The 24,360-nt window shown below is 38.5% G+C and overlaps 1 protein-coding gene across 1 annotated transcript in view; it reads right to left on the bottom strand.

Annotated features, from left to right (window-relative positions):
• Positions 1–3,041: 3,041 nt before the first annotated feature.
• LOC128737639 (uncharacterized) overlaps positions 3,042–24,360 on the bottom strand; it is a 37,497-nt gene continuing 16,178 nt past the window's right edge. Inside the window, exons 3-7 of the mRNA XM_053832316.1 lie at positions 4,300–4,697; positions 4,022–4,205; positions 3,833–3,952; positions 3,518–3,772; positions 3,042–3,448 (exon numbers count right to left, since the gene is read on the bottom strand). Coding sequence (XP_053688291.1) covers positions 3,194–3,448; positions 3,518–3,772; positions 3,833–3,952; positions 4,022–4,205; positions 4,300–4,697 — 1,212 coding nt within the window. The 3' untranslated portion in view covers positions 3,042–3,193. The remainder of the gene's footprint in view (positions 3,449–3,517; positions 3,773–3,832; positions 3,953–4,021; positions 4,206–4,299; positions 4,698–24,360) is intronic.

Below are 24,360 nucleotides of genomic sequence, written 5' to 3'. Positions count from 1 at the left end.
TTTTTAAGACTTTGCTCAAATCCAATTCCAATATACAATTACAGGTGCAATTTAATTCCAAATTATAATCAATTTCAATTCTCAATTTAAGTTCGATTTCAAGTCTAATTTCATGTCCATTCCTAAGTCAAATTTTAATTTTGGTAGTAAATCCAACTGCAAGGGTAATTTCAAGTCTGATTTTAATTCCAATTTTAATTTTTTCTATTTAAAAACCTAGTATGATACCAATTCATTTCCATTTTTAAGTCCAATTTTAGGCTAAGTGATGGTTGAAAACTTTAAAGAAAAAAAATTTGTTAATTTCTAATTTTCTAATGACAAAATTTTAATGATAATATTTTTTATTGTTCCTGAGTTATAGCTGAAAAAGTCGATTTTTCTGAATATATCTCGCGTAATACGTGGAAAGGGCTTATGTGCAAATGAGAGATCCTCTTCGTGTCTCCTGTCTACAGAATGGGAGGGTAAACAGGACATAAAATAAATTGGAAAGAAGGAAACGGGAGACAAAACGAGGTAATATACGAAAAGACTGGACTGTTCAGTCCAGTTGAAGAATGGGGGGAAGCACATGAGGATAAACAGGACAGAAAAGGAGAAAAAGCGGGCTTGAAAACAAGGAAAAGAAAGAGAGAAAATACGGGAGCAGGTAAATGGAGAAACGAAAACGTGACTAAAACTGGACAAATGGGTTAGAAATGTAAACGTATAAAACGGTAAAGAGAATCACTAGAGGTGGAAAAGTTGGACAAAATATGAGGAAGAAAGGACCAGACAAAAAGGAAAAAAGGGATAGAGAAGGACCTAAAAGAGAAAAAACCCGTAAACCGGGTCCGAAAAAAAGTCAAGACAGGACAGAAAATGATAAAAACGCGCCTGAAAATGAGAAAAAAAACGAAAGAAAAACGACGAAAAACGATAAAGAAAGAGAAGTGAAAAGGAGCAGAAAAGGGAAAAACCGATAAAGAAGGAAAACGAGACAAGAAAGGAAATTAGAAAACCAGAAAAATCAAAGCGAAAAGTAGAATAGCGAGATAGTAAAAGAAAACCGACAGAGGAAATAAGGAAAACAGGAAACGAGGTCAAAACGCAATATAATATGAGAAAGATGGCCAGAATACGGGAAAATGAGACAGAAAAAGAAGAAAACAAGACATATGAACTAAAGAAAAGCAATGAATAATAGAACATGACAGAAAAAAAACGGGGCATCAAACAGAGGAGAAATGAAACAGACAATGACTAAAAACGGGAAAGAAAAACACAAAAATTAGAACCGAAAAAAGAGTCAAAGAAAAGAGATGGGACGGAGAATGAAATAAACAAAAAATAACGGAAAACATGAGGAAAAACAGGACTGCAAATGGAAATAAATGGGACAGGACACGAAAAAACGGTAATCGGAAACACGGGGTAGGAAAAAAAGGAAAACAAGAAAAAAAGAGGAAAAACGGAAGAAAAGTTCTCACTTTTCAAAACAAAACTCAAGGGAACAGTACAGCACAGGAGGAAATGGAACAAAAAGTGGAAAAACGGGACTGGCAAAGTCTAATTTCGTGTCCATAACCAGTTTAAAATAAAACTTTGAGTTCAAATTAGACCAAATTGAAATTCAATTTCATGTCCAACGTCAAGTGTCATTTGCATGTCTGTTTTTAAGCCCAATTTCAATTCTAATTCAATTCCGATTTTAGGTTCAACTTAAGGTCCAATATGAATCCAATTAATGTCCAATTTCAAACCCAACTTTAAATAAACATTTTAAATTTGGTTTTCAAGTTTGATTTCCTTCCAGTTCCTTCCAGTTTGATAACACTTCCAGTCCAAATTATTCTAAATTTTGGTCTAACTTAGAATCTAATTTCCAGTTTAACGTGAAGCAAAGGCTAATTCAAAGTCCAATTTCAACTTTTATTTGGAATCCAGTTGCACTCGAAAGTCTGGAGTTGTAAACCCAATTGTTCGGTATTTTTGTGATAAGTAATAATAGATTCGCCATTTTATAATTACTCCATTTTCGAAGCCAAAACATTCTTACATTCATAAATCGTGATACGTGTTTATTATTAAATTATCCCGTAAAAATCGCCATAAAATCAATTCCATTCACTTTTCCTCTCAATATGATTTATAATAAGTCTTCTACCTACTTACAAGTAAAGCACTCCTTCGCTGGCCTTACTTTTCTGCTACATCACTATCATCGGTAATGATTGCAATCAAGTGCTTTCGCTGCTACCAACCAACGCGCAACGGTAGGACTGTTGTGTGAAGTGAACCATAAGAATCAGTAGACTTCTTCTGATGGGATGTGAAAAATATTTTCCAACCCCGTTAGTGAGGTTCTTCCGCTCACATCCACCATCCATGTTTCTGCCCACAAAATGCGGAAAAGTGTGATATATTTTAGTTCTCTCTTTTGGTGGTACTATCCGAGCCGCCTATCCCAGGGCGGACGTGTCCATATAAATAAAAAAAAAGAACTCAGAAATATTTCAGACAGAAAGTCATCACCGATCGGCGATATGCTGCTGTGGCACAAATTCCTATGTGCGCCCATCCCTGTTTTTTATGAAATTCCTATCCTCCCCGGACAGGATCGGTGCCTGGGTGATGTCTGGATGGCTCGTGATAGGAACGGCATACCCCGGAGACACCTGCGCCTTCTTTTTACGTAGCCTAGTCGTCGGAAATGTCGGTAAAGTTGTTCATATCCTGTCCAACCAAGTTACCAAGCGAGTGACTTTGAACCTATATACGAAAGCTCGATAACAATGTGATGGCACAGAGAGATGCTCTCAACTTCGACGCCGGCCGTCGTCGTCGTCGTCGTTCCGGATAGGATGATTAATATAATGATGGAAGTTTTTTTTCGGTCACTTTCGTCACGAATGTGCCGTCAGGTCGTCGTGATGGAATTTTCTTTTCAGGCCCGAAAGTGAAATGAACCCGTTGCTAACTTTTAGATTATTAGAGCGCTTCATGTATGGCACCAATGTTCGACGGTTTTACTGTGTTTATTTCAATAAATGGGCTGTATGAGTTCCGTATAAATATCACGACAGTGCGAGCAATAACACATTCAATACATACTCGTATTAATAACAAGACAAGACAAATATTATTAGCTCTCTGAAAACTATTCTATATACAAAAGAAGATTAAACTCTCAGGTTTCTCGGGTTAGCGATTAAACATAGGCCAGCGGCCGTCTGCCCAGTTTGTACAGTCCGAAGAACGTTTTCTCCTGGAAGGGCAAATGGATGCGACCTTCGTCCACATCTTTGACTTCCAGTTGGGCTCCATTATCCAGATCTATCAGCGCTGCCGTGTAACATGTGTTCGTCTTTTTGCCATGCTGGCCGTGAACCGAGCAGGACACGTGATTTCGACCGTTAACCACAATGTTGAAACCACTGATCGGATGTTGGTCGGAATAGGTTATCTAAAACGAGAACCAGCATTCATTAGTAAATAATACATGGTTATTCGCCTCAAAATCCGGCCGACTCACCTGTGCATAAACAAAGTACAGTCCAGTGTCGTTGACAGTCAGAGTACCGTTATGGGAGAGTTTGAAGTGGCCACTGCTGAGAGCATCCTGGTTGGCTTTATCCACCGGCAGCCAGTGCCAGTTGACGTGATTTGTCGCACGGTGGCTGCTGTAGTGCGGGTGATATTTGGCCAAGTGCAGAGCAGTGACGCGGGCCGGACCTGCCGATTTACGCATGATTCGTCCTATTCGCTGAACCGGTGGTTTACGGGATTCCTGCTTGCAAAATATTGAAAACAATGTAGACAAATTCAAATTTCATTAGGAAATATTTACCATATAGGTTCCTGGATTCTTGATAACTTTCTGATATTTATTTTCTCCATTGGTTAGCATAACTCGGCTGCGCCGATCAAGGAACGGTCCCGGCAGTTTGGTAGTAAAATCCGGTCCAACCTAACAAGAAACCAAAATAATGACTTTGAAAATTTCCGTCAGAAATTTATCCGATAATTTGGAAATTACTAGATTTTGCGGTACACCTTGCACAAGCTTCTCATTTTTGTCAAAATCATTCTGCCGAACGTAGGACGGGGTGGAAGGCTGCTGCGAGGAGCTCGACCGGAGCGAATTCGAATGTCGTCGCGGAGAAAATTGCTGCCTATCGGATGCGGCAGCGCCGTTCGTCTGCTGATGTGCTGGAATTTCCCTATAATTAATTCAACCGAACGAAAACGAGAAAATACGTCCATTATAGTCACTCTATTAGGGGGGCAAATTGCTTAAATTCATTGCGTTCACACCTGCTTTCATCGTCCCACTTCAGTTTTAGCTGCGGCGGTGGAGTCGCCGTTTCCTCCGGCCTTTGACGCATTTGCTGGTACTGCGTCTCGCGGTACCGTTGTTCCTGTTGCTGCTGGTGATGGTGCAGACGGTGATGTCGAGTGCGATTGAGCTGTCGGTTCATGTATGGTTCGTCCAGAATCGGCACTCCTTGGTAGGTCATTCCGGTAATTGAGCGAGCTTTGCGCTTTCCATCCGGCAGTGTGTTGCTGGCCGTCACGCTAATTTCCGTCTCCATGTCATCCAGCCGGTAGTCCGGAATGCCGAACACGCTGGTGCTGCCCTCCTCGATGTCACTTTCACCTTCGTACGGTTCTTCGCTATATTCGTCCGGTAGCGGGTGGACTTCGTTTTCGTACTAGGAAGAGAGAAGAAATAAGTTCTATCAAATTTAGTTTATCAGCGGTATATGCGAAAACTATATAATTTATTTTAAATGGAATAGAATTTGAACAAAATAAATAGAAACCCTCAGTGTAAAAGGAATTTATCACAGTCTTAATCCTTTGCTCTCCTGGTTTGATCCAAATATTCCGGGCAAAGATTTCTATTTTTTAGTGGACTAGTACGAACTCTCACCCGGTTTGTTTATATTTGTTTTACTGTCGCTTCTGTAGTGCTTAAAATTGAGACTTTTTTCCCATAACTTAGGAGCAGCAGAACGCTTGTAAATGACAGCATCGAAGACTCACCACAAACTGATGTGTGAGAACGTCAGCGTAAATGAGTTTACAGTCACTAGTCGCAACATCGTTGAAAAAGATCGGGAACAGCAGAGATCCCATATTGCTCCCCTGAAGAACCACGAATGCAACCAACTACAATTTGCAAAAGAAAAAGTAGCATACAACAACATTTAAAACTGTCCATAAAACGAGTATAACTGGGCGACAACAGGTAACCTCTTCCGATAACCAAAGGCCGGTGGAAGTCAAGGTCGCATGTGAGAGGGAAGGAGAGCTCTTTTAAGCGTTATTGGTCCTCCGGCGAAACAGGTTGGTGCCGCAGGTCTTGCAAACCGCCACCATTAGAAACTAATAAGTAATGAAATAGGAACAAAGAAATTCGGACTGGAACAATCGGAATAGACTCATGTGACGAAAAAAAAATTATGGATTGGAAACTCGGGACGTGGAACTGCCGATCTCTCAACTTCCAATGGAGCACTCGGGCACTCTCCGACGTATTGAAATGTCGCTAGGTTGACGTCCCAGTGCTGCAGGAGGTGTGCTGGAAGAGTTAACGGTACGTAGGTTCAGAGATAGGCATCTACCAGAGCTGCGGCAACCCACATGAGCTGGGTACACTTTCTCCTTCGAATGTCCTCAGTCCTCACCACAGAAGTACCAATGACGACAAGTAGGAATTCTACGCACAGTTGGAGCGTGAATACGTCTGCTGCCCAAAACATGACATTAAGATCGTCATTGGAGATTTGAATGCTCAGGTCGGCTAGGAGGAGGAATACAAAACGTTGATTGGAGTCATTGACGTTAGATCCTGTCGAAGCGCTAACGTAAGCTTAGCACAGTAGCGTGCAGTGGGCCAGACGCTAGCCTCTAGGGGGCATCAAACACGACTGAAATTTCAGTAAGGTACTCTCGAGTGTAGCAAAGCACTGGATAAAGGGAGTTGGATGAATCATGTACAGACCGTCGTCAAAAAATTGTAAAGAATAATAAACTTCGAGCATTCGTCTGGGTCGCCACAATGTCACGTTACGGTTCTCGAACTGGATCTACAATCTGGGTCCAAAATCTGATAAAAATGTGGTCGAAAATCTGGTTTATAATCTGATCCAGTTTGAGAATCTGGTCCAAAAATTTATTCAAAATGTGTACTAAAATGTGGTCGAGAATGTGGTCCAGCCCCAAAGTCTGATTTTTACCCAGAATGGGGTTCAAAATCTGGATCGACTTCTGATCCATAATCTGATCAAAAATGTGGTCCAAAATATTATCCAAAACCTGGTCTAAACTTGATAAAAATGTGATACAAAATCTGGCCCAGAATCTGATGGAGGTCCAACATCTGGTTCAGGTCCATAATCTGGTCAAAATACGGCCAATGTAGCCCAAAATCTGGTCCAGAGTTTATTTAAAATCTGTTCCAACATTTTTTACGAAATTTAGTACCTAGTCCCGGTCCAAAATGCGGTTCTGGTTTCGGAACCTGGTTCAAAACCTGATCCCAAATCTATTTAAAATGGTGGTGGTCTGAATCAAAAATGTGGCCCAAAATCTGGTTTATATTCTGGTCCAGTTCCAGAATCCAGTTCCAGCCGAAACTCTCCAACGTTGCTCGCTAGAGAATCGAGGGGGTTGTTATTCGAAACGGGAACGGGCGGTATCTCTGATTGCTCTGCATCAGAAAAAAATTTTCGATTTACCGTTCTGATTCAAACTTCGAACACTTAAGCTATGCTGGAACTTTTTTCAAAGTAAAATGTTAGAAAACAAATGGTTTAATAGGTTGACAATTTAATTATTCTCGTTGAAAAATTTCAAAAATGAGGATAAAATGTTATTTTACATTGAAAAACACTAAAAAACTACAGTTCGGTTTTGATTCAAACTTCAAACACTTGCGTACTGCCCATAAATGCATAACAGTCCCATCTGACTTTTCACCTCTTTTGAGATAAACCTGGAAATCATCTTTAAATTAACTGTTCTTTCAATATTTCAAACAAAAAAGTTATGTTTGTTCCCAAGATGTTGAAAAAAATATCAAACTATGTCAGTCCCATATTACAAATAAACGCATAACAGTCACAGTAGTGAAAATATATCAATAAGCATCTGTTTTTTGGAAATGCCTGGACCGACTCGACTGCAGCAACTACCAAACGGAAGATTTTATGGCCTAGAAGAACACTATTGAGGAGAATTTGGATCGGATGTACGATTCCGAAGTTACAGTGGGAACAAGTTCCGGAATATATGGGACTTGAACATAGAAGCACCTTGAATCACAACAAACCCATCATGTGACACCTATAAATACACGGCAAATCTAGACTATTGGTAGTCGTATAAAGTGTTCAAGACGCCATTGGCCACATCTAAATATGTCCGTGAATGTTCCAGATACCTCTACGGGGATCAGTTTCTGAATTTAACTAAAATGCAACATGTGACCTCTCTAAGTCGGTACTCGAAATTGCAAAACTAGTTTGAAATAGTTCATTTGTTGTCACATATAGTGCCCAGGATCGCATTGGTCATACTCGGACACGTTATGGGACCTCACTGTAAACTCAAGATAACAAATTACAATAAAAAGGAGAAAATGCCAAAATGAGTCAAAAAGGACATTTCGAACAATTGAATTGAACGAGCACGTGAATTATCAAAACAACAACGACACGTGGTCTTGAAAGTACTGCCGAGTCACCGACAACGTAAGGATCAAGGCATGCTGTGGCTGTGACCCTGTGACTGTTATGCGTTTATTCTTGCTTATTCAAGCACAAATAAACGCATATCAGTAACTTCGGCAGTTTTTCTAAGTTTTGATACAAATTTTAAGTCACTTATGAACCAATTGCTTGTAAAAGTATTCTGTTATGTACATTCAAGTGATTTTATGACGATTTGGACGATTTGTTTCCAAAATCGATTCAATATTAAAGAAAAATTGTCGTGGCTTCAACAGCGTTTTTCGTAGTTGCACGTTTTTGCAGATGTGACTGTCTTCTATTTATGGGCAGCGTAGTCATCATTCAAAGCTCGAATATTGCAGTCTCAGACACCGAACACTTGAATTACTTTGATACGTGTTAATGTTTTGAGTTCCACTCAAATTAAAAAATCCTTCTATCCTTTTTCCATACACTATCTTTTTAAATCCACTTAAAAGTATGATGTAAATATTTCACACAATAATTAGTTTCAATCCATACTTCTGTAGTTAGTTGCTGATATTTTCGTACTCCATGTACCACATCTACAGCAAGTTGACTTTGTACAGTATAACAATGCACAGTGGTCAAATTTTGAAAAAACGCGGACATTAGCAATTGAGTAAAAAATGCGTAATTTTTCAATGGTGGTGTCTTCGGAGAAGTTTAATAAATAAATAATAATTAAATATCTTTCTGCACTATTAGGGTGCCCGTTAACTCCTCTATTAGGGTGATACGAACTTTTGTTTTTTTAAATAATATTAAAAAAAATTTTTTCTTCAAAAAGTTGCAGAACATACTAAAATAAGCAATTTTGGTGACTATAGTAACTATCTATCTCTTACCGGTTGCGAAATATAATGATGTGCCAAAAAGGAACACTTAAAAATCAATTATGCTCAATAACTTTGCACACAATTTTTTCATTACTTTCTAATGTTCTACGAAGTTATTCAGTATGCTAAAATACATATTTTCTCTGAAGATTGTTTTTCACGAAGATGCAAATTTAATGAGTTATAAAAAATTTTATCAAAAAATAACACATTTTTCAATTGATTTTTCTGAAATTCCTTTGGAGTACTCCTAATCGAAATATTTTTTTTATACATAAAATATAGTACTTTCACCTAATGGTTGTCTGGTTTGTGCGAAGCTGCCCGAAATTGAAAATTTTTTTGAGTATTGCAAATTTTTTTTTTCATTTATTTTATAATTTATTAAATACGCGTCCTAGCGACAAACAGTCTTCAGTGAAAATGTGTATTGCAGACAATTCATTTTCTCGAAGGAAAACCCGGAAAAACTTGATATTATTTATGGCTGTTCGAATTTTGAATCACTCCTCAACACGTAATTTAAACTTCGAACACTTTAATGTATATTTGAAATAAACCATGAAATATTGTATTTTAACTATGCTTTCGTACATACTTACTTATCTAATAATCGTGAAGTGGGAAGAAAAACGTTCTAAAAATAAAATAATGCAAACGAAAACAAAGGCAAAACAGTTACTTTTGCACGAAACGCTAAGAGTATGCGAACCAAGTGAAAATCTGAGTTGTCACTTTTTTACAGCGCCTGCTGATTTCTTACAAGGAGTCATTGTCATACCTCACCGGATAGAGGAGATTCTAAAGCCCCAAACACAATGCATACGGATTTCACTACGTTGCGGCAATTTGGCAGTTTTTACATGGGTTTTCTGTCAAATTTCCGCAACGTAGTAAAATCCGTATGCATTGTGTTTGGGGCTTAAAGGCCTAGACACAATGCATACGGATTTTACTACGTTGCGGATATTTGACAGTTTTCCAGGGGTTTTCTGTCAAATAAAGAGTGTTCTACATCAAGTTGCACCACGGAAGAAACGCTGCAGAAAATTACCCATTGGGTATTTTCTCTTGAAAATTTGGGTAGAAGTAGTTTATAGTGTATTGTTTACACTGTATTTTTATCGCGGTCAGTTTTTCGAATATTGGAAAAAATGGCGTCGCCCAAAAAGCAACTTCGCGAATTTATTTTGCGCAAACGCCTGGAAAATCCTCAACTCTCTCATCATGGATGATCAGACTTATATCAAGGCGGACTTCCGGCAGCTTCCGGGGCTAATGTACTTCACTGCCCAGCACAACTTTGATATTCCGGAGGAAGTAATGATAAAAATTTCAAAGTTTTCCAAGAAATACATGATTTGGCAAACGATCTACTCATGTACAAACGACTACCGGGACTGTAAACGGACAGATCTACCTCATGAAGTATCTACAGAAGTGTCTGCTTTCTTTGTCGAACCAATACGAGGGCCCTACGATATTCTGGCCGGATCTAGGTTCGTGCCATTATTCTAAGTGGTACGAACCCAACGGGGTTACTTTCGTACCCATGGACATGAACCCCCATGATATTTGTAGAAATATTCCGCTGGTTTTGTTTAGATTACCTGAATAAAATTTAACTCTGCGTAGCTGCTGAAATAGGTTTTAAATTTTATCTTTTTCTGATATTAATTATTTATGAACTTGAGAAATTTAAATCTGTCGCGCATATAAAGTGAGTATTTAATCTCATGCAAACAAGTAGCGTCAGTTTACATAATTTTTTATTGAAGTAATTGAATGTTAAATGTGTTGCCTCTCTTATGGGTTCACGATGCCTCCACTCTAGGGACCTCGGTGAGAACCATACCACCACTTTAGGCAAACCAATGATGGTAGAAAAAATCTTTCTCTTTAGCAAAATTTGAATTTTTAATGATTCCAACCGTCATTTTTAGTAAGATTAAGAATGTTTCAAACATATCGTGTGCGTGTGCATGTATATTTGTTCTGATGTCACTGTATTTTGACCAAAAATTTGAAAATTTACTACTAAATGCCTCACTACTGGTACGCTTACCCTACCCAGTCTACGTATAAAAAAATTGCAAATTCAGTTTTAATATCAACAAAAAAATTGGTACCTTTGCCGCAAAGAATAAAACTTTTTCAGATTCCTTAGGCAATATTGATACCTACTCCACTTTACTTCGAGTAAAGTCCTTCTGGAGATCAGCTAATTCGTTGTCGCTTCTTAAACTCTTGTCGCCTTTGCATGAAATGACCGGTATGCAGAAAACATTTAAAAATTCATTGTCTTTAAATCATTGTTAATAATTGCATACTTCATGAATCAATACAAATTGCAAAAAAAAACTACCGGTCTGGTATTTTTTCGAGCTCGACCAATTTTTGACCAAACGCCAGGACCGTTACAGGCAATAAACCAAAAGTAGTCAATATAAAACTGACATTCCAATGTTGAACATCGTGTTAAATATCTCTAAACGATAAACCGCTCTGAATATTTAAAACATTCCGCGCAGTCATCCCACACAATAGATTCATAATAAAATCAACAGAATTTAGAATAAAAGATTTTCTCCCACTTTTGCAGGCAAAACAGGTCATCGTTCGAATAGGGCCGTGTTCATAGGCTTAGAAAAGGAAATAAAATGTCTTCAAATCATTGTTATGTAATGTTACAAATAAAATCTCAGCGGGAACCTGTCCCGACCGGCAGAGCCCGCCTCACCGCGCCGAACCGGTTGAAGAAAACTCCCCACAAGGCTACCGTCAACTAATGTCACCTGCTAATTCAGCAATACAAAAACGATTAAACCTTTTAGGGGAATATTCAATATAACGTATCGATTCGGTTCGTCTATTCCCGCATTCGTTAAGATGAAGATAGCGGCGACAGGCAAGGTTTGATCGTTCACGCTTAGCTCTGCTGCTTTTGTTCCCAACCGCCAGCCACCTCCCGTAGTCAAGAGACTCCTTTCGCGAAGCTTAGGCGGTGCTTAGCCGCCGCGCCGGATAGACTTTCTGCCTCGGAACTGAACTTGATTTTGCACATCAAGGCGCTGCTCCGTTCGGCATTGTGTTCTGGAATGATTTGCACGATCAACCTTATACAGGGTCGTAACTCCGAATCATTTGATTATGGTTTCAAAAAAAAAAATGACAAGTCATTTATTGTCCTAATTTTACGATTTATGGCGTGGAGTATGTTTATATTATGAAGGTTGATTAGATCGGGCTCTTTCAAATCGATGTGGAACTTTCAAGATCGGCACCTCAAAGCGAATCAACTGATCTGGCTAGTGTCATACACAACACACTCCACTTGTATTGCTTTCTCCTTGTTTATAAGTTCTAACTGTTAAGAAAATGTTTATAAATCAGTGGTCATGAGTCGATGTAATTTATTTAAGCTACCAACTCAAAAGAGACAATCTCAAATCGAACAATAATTTACTGGGGGGAAAATCTGTGGTGCAACGATTGCAGTTAAGATTAGCTTCGCTGAACCAACGTGTGACATCAGCAAGAGCATAGAGTCATTGCCAAATGGGTCACATGGGGGGAACGGGGTTACGAATTGTTGATTTACCATTTTCGATTGCTGCGCCGCTGGAAAGCGCAAATCTTCATCCAAATCATACAGACGTGGGTTTATTGGATGCAAATTACTTACAAATTTTGACAAAATTTGTTTAAAACTTTTAGTAGAAGTAATTTGCGTAGACCTCGTTTGAGCCCATAAAATGTCTTGCGACGATACTTCACTATTCTAAGAACAGGAAATTAATTGTTCTACACTTTGATGCAATTGACGTCTGCTCGAAACATCAAACCCATTTTGTTTATTGAAATTGTAGCTGAGCAGACAGCATCAGCGACTCCATGTACAACACGTGTGAATTCCAGGCCACCAACGGTGTCCCATCTGGAGAGCACATATTTCACAATTGAAAACAATCGCTGGAAAAGCGATTGTGATGACAGACCAATTCAACTCTGGAGCCGATTTTATCGGCTTTAGTGTAATTTATATATTTTGCAATTAGATATTTATTACGAATTTTGTTCGCACGTCACGTCAATGATCTCTTCACAAATGTCGATTCAAACCAGCATCCTGTCCCCAAAGGCAGAGCTTGTTAATTCCGATAAACCAGGATTATTACGCACCGCATGGATTCCGAAAATTTCGAATATTTTTTCCCTCCTTCAAACGTCAGGTTGGATTAAAATGAATCGGTTTGTCGACAGTTTATTTATTTTCCAAGTGATTATATATTTATCGTCAAGCAGTTACTCATTCGAATCGTCATAACAAACCGTCAACGTTATTTATTGCCTTATGCTGGGTGTTAACGGGAGGGCGATGCGCGTACCGGACCTTAACCTTCCTCGAGGGACACATTCTACTACCAAATCCAAAACATAACAATGAAAGGGCGACGATCATCGTCTTTGGGTCGACCGACCTACCGATCAGATTCCGCCCTTGACGATCTCGAAGGAAATCCTGAATTCAACAATTTGCTCTCGATAAATTTCCTCCCGCGTCACAGCAGCCGTATGAACATCGCATCGGTTCGGGTCATCAAAGTGCTATTTTCGGAACATCGGGAACCGGTAAAAATAGCTCGCACATGCAGCAAGCAATACGTTTGTCGGTTCACAACAATCCATAAATTTTAACGGAATGATTAAACATATGACGACCGATTTCGCGTCGCAATGCCTAAATTTGTTAAACTACCGTCACCGCCGCCGGTCACCTCCCAATTAGAACGTTGGTTATGGTTATTGCTGATACATGGCTTAATAATGTTTCTTGAAACGATTTTCCTCAGGCTTGTGCGAAAGAAATGTTGTTTTGCTTTTGTGGTAACATTCGATGTAAACAGAAAAAGATTAATTGGCATGTTTTGTTACATTATCGCAGCCGAAATGTTTGAACCCTTTTAAAACTTGACGGTTGACCATAGATAAATTAATTGCCAAAAAACGTTTATTTAAAAAACATTAATCATTGAACAATAATGAGGTTGTCGGAAAACCGACAAGACCGAAATCTTCAAAAAAAATTAATTGGGTATTGATTGATCTGTGTCATTCCACCCGAAGCGACGGAGAAAGAGTTCAAAAGAATGATCGATTTCCTGGATTCAAACCAAATTTTGGAAAATTGTTTATTTAGTGTCGATAAGTATAAGTTCCAAGTTAAGACCTGCCATCGATCAATGAGACTATCCGCCTTTTCTGTTTTGCTTACACTTCTGAAAATATTATGTCTAGAAAAAAAAAACATTAGAACATTAGTTAGTACCACAGGGAAGTAACATGAGACCCATACTGTTCTCAATATTTATTCTTGAAGTTTGTCTTGGCTATACTTCAAACCTGCAAACTTGTATATGCTGATAATTTGAAGATCTTCATCATCGTTAAACCAACTGAAGACTGTCGGGAATTGCAGCGGTTAGTGAAACTGTTTGAGAACTGGTGTTACTGGAATCAGCAATTAATGTAGTCAGGTAATTAGTGTAGAGTCGATTTACAAAATGAGCTGCTACTCTCTCTCGAGAGCGAGAGAGAGAACATGTGATTAAAGATCTTGTAGTCTTGCTAGACTCGTATCTTTCGTTCAGAGTTCATTGCTAGAGTATCATTGCCAAAGCTAACAGGAACTAAGGTCTTATCAAAACAGTTATTTTACGATCTCGTTCGTTTGGTTTTGGAAACTTAAGACTGCTTCCATGGAGTAAACCAACGAGCTTGCCACCGTCTGAGGATCACTGTCGTTTGCTCGGAATAGAAACCTTGCAGCGTCGTCGCAACTCAGTCAGAGCTTTATTGGTGGTTAAACGTGCAAACTGTATTTCTGAGATCAAAAAAGTGTTTGTGATTGAATTTCAGGTGGACATACGACGGTACGAAAGATCTTGCTATTTGTTGTGAATTTAATAATGTGTACCATCTACCATATAAAATAGTGGTCCATAGCTTTTTATCCAGCTACTCCTATCCCTATCTCTTCATGGTATCAGCTAGAATACGGGCAACCTCAGCGGAAATCAGGTTATCAACCCCGGTGGAATCAGAGGTTGGCACTCATGCGAATGCCAAGTATAGTAATGAGGAATATGCTTGCTAGAAAATTCGGCTTGGAACATTCAGCATGCGCAAAAGCGACGAAAAGAGTTTAAAAAACTACTCAAACATTGCCACGAGGGAGAATTTGGCCGAGTATCAACGAGGGCGTAATGAATTTACCATGATCCTGAGGAGGAAAAGCGTCAGAAGGAAGACCAATCTCGTAAAGGATATACACCGAAGTCTGATCTATGTAAGGACGAGGAGGGACATATGATTACAATCGTTCGCTAATTGGTCGATAGATAGAAGCAGTTCTTCGATTAGTATCTCAATGGCGATATCACAGAACAAGACGGAACGGAAATTAATTTGGGGCTGCCCACAAACGTTCCTCCTCGCGATTTCTAAGAAATTTTGCGAGAAATCGATCAGCTGAGGGCTAATAGAGCTGCCGGAAAGATCGAGTTCCGGCAGAACTCTACAAAAATGGTAAAGAACCAGATTAACGGCACCTCGCTATGGCTGGAAGATGTGGCTTATCATATCTACAAAAAAGGCAATTGGTTCGATTGCTGTATTTATCGCGGCATAACCCTGGGCAACGCAGGGCCAGTTGCTACGATCCTATAGGCTGTTAAAGTCAATAGGATCGTAGCAACTGGCCCTGAAATTGTCTTGCACTCTAACAGCTGGCTGCGAAGTCTGTCGTATATATCGTATATGTCAAGTTTCGATAATGGAATGTAGCTAGTAGGCTTTGCTTTGCTAACCCTGGTCAACGCTTGCCTATTAGAGATGGGCGGGTCTCATATTTTCCAAGCCCGAACTCGACCCGTGCCCGAATTTTTATTTTTTGTCAAACCCGAAACCAACCCGAACCCGAAATTTTATTTTAAATCAAACCCGAATCCGACCCGGACCCGGATTTATTTTTTTTTTTACACTAAGCCCGAACCCGAATATTTTTTTTCGGCCAAACCAAAGCCCGATCCGAACCCCCGATCCCGCCCTGAACTTGAGTTTTATTCTAATTTTCATAAAACTCACATCGGTTTAAATCTTGCCAGCTTACTTTTCGTATTCTCTATAAGGTTCGAACTCTAAAATTCATTTGAAATTTCAGGTTTTTATCACCCTTCCATTTTTTTTGGAACCAACAACATAATCGAAAATTTTAATAAAATAAAGTATACACTAACATCGTTTCTTTCACTTTTGGCGGAAATACCTCTTAACTTTTCTAGGAAACCTGTCAAAAGCGAAACGAAAAATTTACATGAAATATTATTATGAAATGGTTGGATCTTGTTTCATTATGTTATACCGGTATCTAATAACCGAAAGCTTGTTCTTAGCTTAAAGCACTAGCACCTTAGTTTAAAAAAGGTAGCAGACATAAAAGACAGTTAAGATTACAACTATTCCGAGGCACGAAACTTTTTTGAGATCGGAATACAAACCAACAATTTGTGATAGCAGACAATTCTAGTCTTCTGTCAGTCGACCCAATCACTCGATGGGGGGCAATTATGACATGATCCAACTAACGAATTTTGGCTGTAGAGTTTATTTCTAATTCCCGTCGTAGTAAGGAGAGCCACTCTAATTTTCATCATTTCGTCGGTGGATTTAATGAATACTCTAAAAGTTATGCTGCTGATTTGACTCGAACACTTATCTTCCGATCCGTGCACTTTGAATTCACAAAAAAGCGATTATTAAAGCATTTTATTGAAATTACGCAACTGATTTTATATCTTAAATTCGTCGTACCGTTTTAAAATCCGTCCATCAAAATTTTTCATCGTCCGAACTAAAAATAACAATAATGTTTACGAAGCTAGCGCGCTTGTATTTGTGTATGAAGGAATGAAAATGTTATTCTGCAAAATATCTGCAGGTCACGCAAGTTTTCCCGGCTGCAGAATAACGACAATGCGTTGCGTGAGTTATTTTCATTTTATGAATGACGGAAATTGAAACGTTTTCTTCTTCGTCGCACCAAAAAACGTAGGAAATTTGGCTGCTAGGAATTCTTTAATTAAAAAGAAGCATTTAACAAGATCTCAGCTCACTTTGATTAATCGCGTATGATAGTCTACGAACTAAAATATTAGGGAATAACTAATTTTGCATTGGGTGTCATAAAAATTGCTGATATTTTCAATAATTTGTGTTGGATAGGACGGGAATAGGCAATTACGACGAAGCAGCAACATACCCTATATAACTTTGGTCTAAACTCGATCTAAGTTTGAAAACACTAAACCGTTTAAAAAGCAACCAGTCCAGTGTAGCTGATTTCTGAATCATACTAAAAGTAATTCAAGTACTGTTTGTTTTATTACATTAAAATAATACTGTTACTGAATGCCCGACCCGACCCGAACCCGGATTTATTTTTTTTCGCTAAACCCGAACCCGACCCGAACCCGAATATTTTTTTTCAGCCGAATCCGACATCTGGTAAAAGTGTCAAGACCGAAACCCGACCATCTCTATTGCCTACCCAAGTAGCACACCTTAGGCACTTCTGGTTGCAGCAGCTTATTTATAACTGAAATTAGTCATATATCGGTTTTCACAACGGTTTTGTAACAATTGTGCTAGTAGGGTACAATCTACTCTCCCAGCTTTGTGCCCACGTGTCCACGCATTCTATTTGCGTGTACTTCAAGACAGCATACGATACAGTCGAGTGCAAACATCTATGGCAGATCACGCACAAGAATGATTTTCCAGACAAACTGACGCGGTTGATCAAAGTGGAGCGAGCGATGTGCCACGTGTGTGTTTCATGGGTACTCCCGAGTAACAATCGATTAGCGCAAAGGGTTGCGACAAGCGGATGGACTGTTCTGTATCCTGAGCAGTAGGACATAACAGGATTATATCAAACTTATAACACATTCTGATATTTATAACATATTGTGTTACAAATCGGAAATAAGCTGATCAGGAAGTAATAACTGAAGTTTCAAGTTTGTAACAGATTCTGATAGTTGTAAATCATTGAGATTTATATGGATAATATGGCTTACGCTACTCAAAATTACATATCATGACTGGCGTGCCCAGAATGCACACTGAGGCTCGTGCCCTACCTTTTCTGTCAAATTTAATTTCACGTGTGTAGGAGATATAGTAGGCATGGCGTAGAGTATAAGTATATATAAGATTGTCATTCACTGTAAAATTATTAGTAGCATTCGAGAAGCTTAATAAACGTGATAATAAGAATTTCCTGGAATATTTATCGTCTACACGTATAATTTCAAATCTGATTTCAAGTCAAATTTTACGTCCTACTGGTATAGGACCCGAAGTTTCAAATAATTTGAATTCCAATTTGAATTTCAAGTCTATTTCAAGTTTAAATTTTAGTCCTAATACAATTTTAAGTAAAATTTCGTGTCTAATTTCAAGTGCAATTGCAAATCCAATCTAAGTCCTATGTTCATAAATCAGGAGAAGAAAAGAAATATAATTGTGCACAATCACTCCCAAAATCCAGCAGCATTTACGCGGGAGATGGCAAAACTGCTGGATTATCCCACTAGTATTGTGGCGCGAGTGATAAAAAAGTACATGGAAACCAAGCATCGGAGTGATATTAATAGCTGTTGAAGGTCATTCGGAAAGTCAATGCAATGCTGATCTCAACATCTCGGATTATCCGTATCGCTGTGACGGCGAATCCTTCTCCGGGAAGACTACCCTTCCGAAGTCTCAAAGAACAAACAGTAGCGATGTGTATGTGTCTTGCTTGACGTATTATTGAAACTTGTGTGAAAAACGATTCCAACCAAATCCCGATGATCAAGTTGTTCAAGATTTCTCCCCGCGGCAAGATTTCTAGCAGATTCAAGTTTGTTTTCGCGAAAATTTCGCAAAAAAGTTCATGATTTGGCAAGGGAGAAATGCAAGAAAATTAGCGGTTTTGCGACAAATAAGACAGACAAACATAATTAAATCCCATGTTGGTTCAGTTACGTTTTGGTCACCTACCATTACAGTATGGACGCTTTTACAATAATGGTACACTGACAATGGAGTCCAGTTCTTCCCCAAAGAGCTGGATCCATTAAGCTGTCCCCAGTTCCGCCCAATAGAGAAGTATTGAGCGGCAATAAAACGAAAGCTGAAGATGAATTGTTGGTCAAATTAAGTTTCGATAGTCAAAGACCATGACTTAGGAAGGTGCTCACCTTTGTTTCATTTTTAGAAGGTGTTTCGAGCTCATCAATCAGGAGATTTATCAAAGGAGGTACCTTCGGAAGGTGGTTGCATTTCCACGACCAACATAAGGTTGATTGTCTTTTGTGACCTGACTTGGCAAGCTGTCACGATTCAAATTGTACCAAACTATGGTACAGCAACAATGGCGTCGTTGTAATTACCAAGGAGCTAAAGCCGATGGAAGAACACTGGTTAATTGTATAGGAAAAACTGAAAAAGACCGGTGGAACTATAAACGACGAGAAAGAGATCAAGCAAAAATGAAATTTGACTGCCGAAAACAGTGGGAAAACAGCAAGTATAAAAGACCGTTTGGTCGTTTGCTGGAAAAGTTCGAACAAATGGCCTGAAACAATGGTTTTGCAGTGGTGAATGACCCTTTGGGTTAAAACCACTCTAAATAAAAAAAAAATGGCTTGGCAATATACATAAAATCCAGTAATGTATTCCTGATACATTTAAGAATAAAGAACAAAAAGTTTGAGCTTAACAAGATTTTCGAGTTAGAATACATTTTTATTCATCTTTTATATCGTTTACTCATAAACTCTCAGAATATTTTAAAATAAATTAACCTCGTCAAAGGCGCAAAATGAACTGATCAAATCGTGTCAAATATTTAACCTCTAACTCTAACGTTCGTCATTGTACGAAAAGTGATGATCCAAAATGTGAAGTTATCTAACAATTCACATCAGCATCAATTCACGGCGCTTTCAAAAGCGATAAATTATTAGTCGCGTTAAAATTGCAAAATCGTGTTGTTTGAAGTCAGTCGACGAACGCAAAAAAGAAAAGATTCACCTCTTGAAAGGATAATCCTAACGGAGTGCTTTTTCAAGCGATCCAGCAGCGATATATAAAGACAATATAGGATTCTTGTGTTGTTTTTATATTCTCCACTAGACTAGACTAAAAGAACATCTAGCTAGACAGATGCGGGAGAATTCCTGATTTCCACCGTGACCACAGTGATACAGATTTGCCGATAGATGTTGGCTGGCGTTCGTTCGTTCGTTCGTTCGTATGAACATTTTGGATTAGGTGCGTGGGCGGAAATCGTTTTCGTGGAGAGACGTTTGCGAGCGTTGCCATTTATCAACGGCCCGGCAACGACGTACGTCCTAAGCCCCGACTCGAAAGCAGCGAAATATTGTCATTTATGGTGTGTCCAGAATTGGCACGAAAATGGCATAACCCAGTCGGCGGTTCTACCGTTTGTTATGAGATTATATGACGAGAAAGGTTTGACCAGTGATAATGAATAATGGCGAAAAAATTTGCATACATAAATAATGTCACAGCAAAAATCTGAAATCTTCACAACCTAACGCGAGAAACAAAAGTCAGGTTTTGATATTCATTTTCAATGCTTGTTGGAATAAACTGTACAGGAATACTGTACAAAGCAATCTGCTGTTTAGTTTCTGACGTAAACCTGCGGAAGCAAGGAATGTTTATCTTTATTTACATAATAGAGGATTTTATTACATCGGCCTTTTTGGATCGATAGATGACCTGGTTAGTTTTTGAAAAAAAATCCCACTTCCCAAAAAAGTTTAAATTTACTTCCCTTATTGGCAAATTGCTCCAAATTCCCATAAACACGTTTATTAAAATTGGCGGTAATAATCCGCTTTAACTTTATGGCCCTCGTGGGACACGAGCACACCAGCCACCCACGCTTCGCTGTGGAAAACGATGAAGTAAACCTCACTGTAAACAAACTCAAATCTTAAAGCAAAATACACCGTTGGTTGAGTATAGGCCGATTTCGAATATTCCAGTCGTCAGAGAAAGTCGCAATAAATTATTTAACCGAGTGAAGCAGAAAATACTTGTATTCATCATTCCCGAATGGCTACTACGCGTGAGAATTAATGTTGGATCAATGACTTGTACATCGCCGCTTTTCTAGAGCTATTTCAAGCATCTCATCTCTGCTTTCTTTAAAGAATAAATCAATTAGCAGTATGCGGGCGGTTTCATCCGATCAACACGCTCTCGTCTGTTTATTCTACGGTTGCTCAAACCAAACCAGACAACTCGCATTCACAACTGTGTAAATGTAATAGAAAAATAACAACCGATATTAGCAGCGTAATTGGTTGTCTTTTATTTGGTAAACGTTGAGAAATCAAATTTTTCAAAACATTCAAGTTTTCGTCAGTTTTCTTCAAATCCTTACACGACCTCAACCTTACCCCTGCTCGGGTAACGAATCCTTTTTCTAAACAGCATGAATGAAACGAAACAAAACGCGGGAAGCGCGTAAACAACAAACTAATTCTAAAATATCGACGCTGTAAATAAACGCGCCAGGCGCCACTTGTTATTAAAAGCACCCGGCCGCCCTGAGTTGATCAACACGCAGTGATTTGCGAATCAGACGTCTTCTCCCCTCTGTCATCAGCATTTCCTTGCAAATCCGCCCGCTTCGTCAAGCCCGTCCACCGTATGTGATAAACGCGTTTTCATGCATGCTTAGCAAATGTAATGGGCTGTGTTGCTGTCTTCTACTAGCGACTGATAAGTTTATTTGAAAAAAAAAAATCTTTTTTTTTTTTGTTGATCGCTTAGTCATGTGCCAGGAGGAAACTGTACGTAATACTGATGACACTTTTAAAATAATATTTGACCTACTACCGTGCGGAAACGAATGTCGTACACCCAATAGAATTTGCGTGATTACATGCATTAAACCAGTCAAACTGCTGAATATTATTAAGTACAGGTCTAGGTAAAAACTTAAATTTTCTTAGCATATTCATAGATGAGTTACCAATGGATCTAAAAGGAGTCCGGCTTTTGCTGCTACTGGAAAATAAACGGAAAGCAGCATAGACCAACCACGTGTTTTTGTCTTGAACTTGAAATGAGGTCAGGCATATACAATTAATATCTTTTGAAACGGTAGTTCTTTTACAATTGACGAAGGGACGGCAGAAGAAAGTACTGAAAATTTTAGAGTAAAAGTGCGGAAAGGTGAGAGAGGCGGGGAGGTTATTAGTAGCTACACTGAACAAGTAGTCGTTGTGACTCCTACCTTTTGCTTAATGCTAGAAGGTGCAACCACCGAACCAAGCTGTAATATAAGATTATAACCTGATTCGAACCCACAACACCAGTGTACCTTTAAACCACAGAGGCGCTGGATGAAAGGAGACTGCACAACCCGCTCAATAAGCGAGCGACGTGTCCTTAAACTCCTCCGTCAGGTGGGTTGAGTTATTTACAGACACAAATTGTGCCTCTTCCTCCATCTATTGTAATCGAACCACCGAATTGAGAAGTTTAATCTAACTCGTTTTTATTTACGGGACCAGGAAACTATACAGGCACTTGGAGAAGAGTACACGGTAAAAAATCGTCACGCCCAAATCAAGTGTTCTTGCATTTGAATCAATCTGTTACGCAGCATTGCATATTGAAGTGATTTAGTGTTGATTTTCGAGAGATTTCCATTTTTCGAAGAAGAGATCTTCCATTGAATACTATTCAATGGAAAGCACCATCGAATCATAATGCATATCTATTGAATTTGCAACTAATCATTTTTCGCATTTCACAATTGTCAAAAACTCGCGAAGTTTACTTCAGTAATCGAAAAACAAAGTATTCTTCAGTAGGTTATCGAAAAAAATCATGAACCCAGTGGTGAAAATACGTTTTCGACTGAAATTAATGCTATTCTAGAGTGTGAGTATAGCTAAATTATGTATGTCGTAAAAATTAATAAATTGTTATCTATTTTCAGGTAGTTTCTGGTTTCAGGTTGGACCACCACAGTCATGACAACAATCAACCATATTTGGACATGCCTGCATTACAAAGGACAATCCACTTTATTTATTATCAACTGAGGTTAATTTTTTTATTTGTATTTTGTTTAATTAAATTAATAAAAAAAATTCAAACATATTATTGATTTTAAACCGAATATATTTAATTCATTTGACAGCTCAAAAGTTTAAAACATAGTGCATTGGAAATTAAAGTGATTTTCTGTTGATTTCATTTTGCTTTGTGTTGATTCATTTTCAATGGATTTTCATTTCGAATCGTAATGATAGGCAAGTAGTGCGAATCCAACGGTAAATCACTTCGCTTCAACGTGTTATTTTTTTACCGTGTATGGAAAGAGGAAAAACCTGAGTAAAAAATCGCAGAAAAAATGGGAAAAAATGGCACTAAAAAGAGAAAAAATTGGAAAAGAAGAAAACGGGTGTGGACGTGTGTGTGTGTGTGTGTGTGTGTGTGTGTGTGTGTGTGTGTGTGTGTGTGTGTGTGTGTGTGTGTGTGTGTGTGTGTGTGTGTGTGTGTGTGTGTGTGTGTGTGTGTGTGTGTGTGTGTGTGTGTGTGTGTGTGTGTGTGTGTGTGTGTGTGTGAGAGAGAGAGAGAGAGTAAGAGAGAGGATGTAAAAGGGGAAAAATGGGACAAAATGGGAATGGTATAAGGCAATGAAAAGAAACAGAAAAGGACAAAAAGAAAACGGTAAAAGAGAGCCAAAAACAAAATAAACGTAACAGAAAAGAAGATAGACAAAAGTTGAAAAAGGCGAAAGTTGAAAACAAAAAAAAAGAAGAGTAGAGAAAAGACGGATTGAAATGGGACAGAATACTAATACCGTGCTGCATCACTATCCGGACACTTAAGCAGGTCACATTTTTAATATGCTCCGTAAAAATTAATAGCGCACCACTTCGATATTTGCTTTGTGCAATAAGTGTCAAATTTAAAGTTTGTACTTTCAGTAATACATCAATTTAATGATAGAAACTTAATAAAATTTATTAAAATAAGCGAAATAAAATGGTTTGTCTTGTTCATAAATCCGGACACCTCAATCTGATTGAATCAAAATCCGGACATTTATGAATCAATTTCCGGACAGGTAAAATTTTGTCATATTGTGGTAACAAATTAACACCTACAAGTAAAAACGCATTAATTGTAACAATAAGCGTTTAATAATTACATTTCTTTACTTTTTTACCTTTAATAACACTTTCGTGTCGTTAACAAGGATGGAAAAAACGCTTCTAGCAATAATGAACATACAAGCGATCTGATTCAGTTTCATTGACATTGTAAGCGATAAACAATTTGTCGTAACCTGTACAGAATATGACAAACTTCATCACAGATCATGTTTATTTTTTGATCGCAGTGAAAAATATAATAGGTACAGACAATCAGTGCGATAAACCTTTTTGTCGCAACTAGGTGAGATGAAACTCTAATCGACTGCTGAGAGTTGTCAAAAGAACAAAATCTTATGATCACTGCTAAAGATTTACTGGCTGTCATGAACTGTACAGATTATGATCTGTGCATGTGGGGATAACTCACAGATTTGATCCAAATCATTGATTTGGTAAATTCGTACTGGTTTCTGTGTAACATTTGAAGGAACAATGTCAGCCTGTTGAAGCTCAGAT

This window comes from Sabethes cyaneus, chromosome 2 (genome assembly GCF_943734655.1).
Source record: "Sabethes cyaneus chromosome 2, idSabCyanKW18_F2, whole genome shotgun sequence".
NCBI classification, from domain to species: domain Eukaryota; kingdom Metazoa; phylum Arthropoda; class Insecta; order Diptera; family Culicidae; genus Sabethes; species Sabethes cyaneus.
Note: the sequence above shows the minus strand (reverse complement) of the source record. Positions and strands in the feature narration are given on the sequence as shown.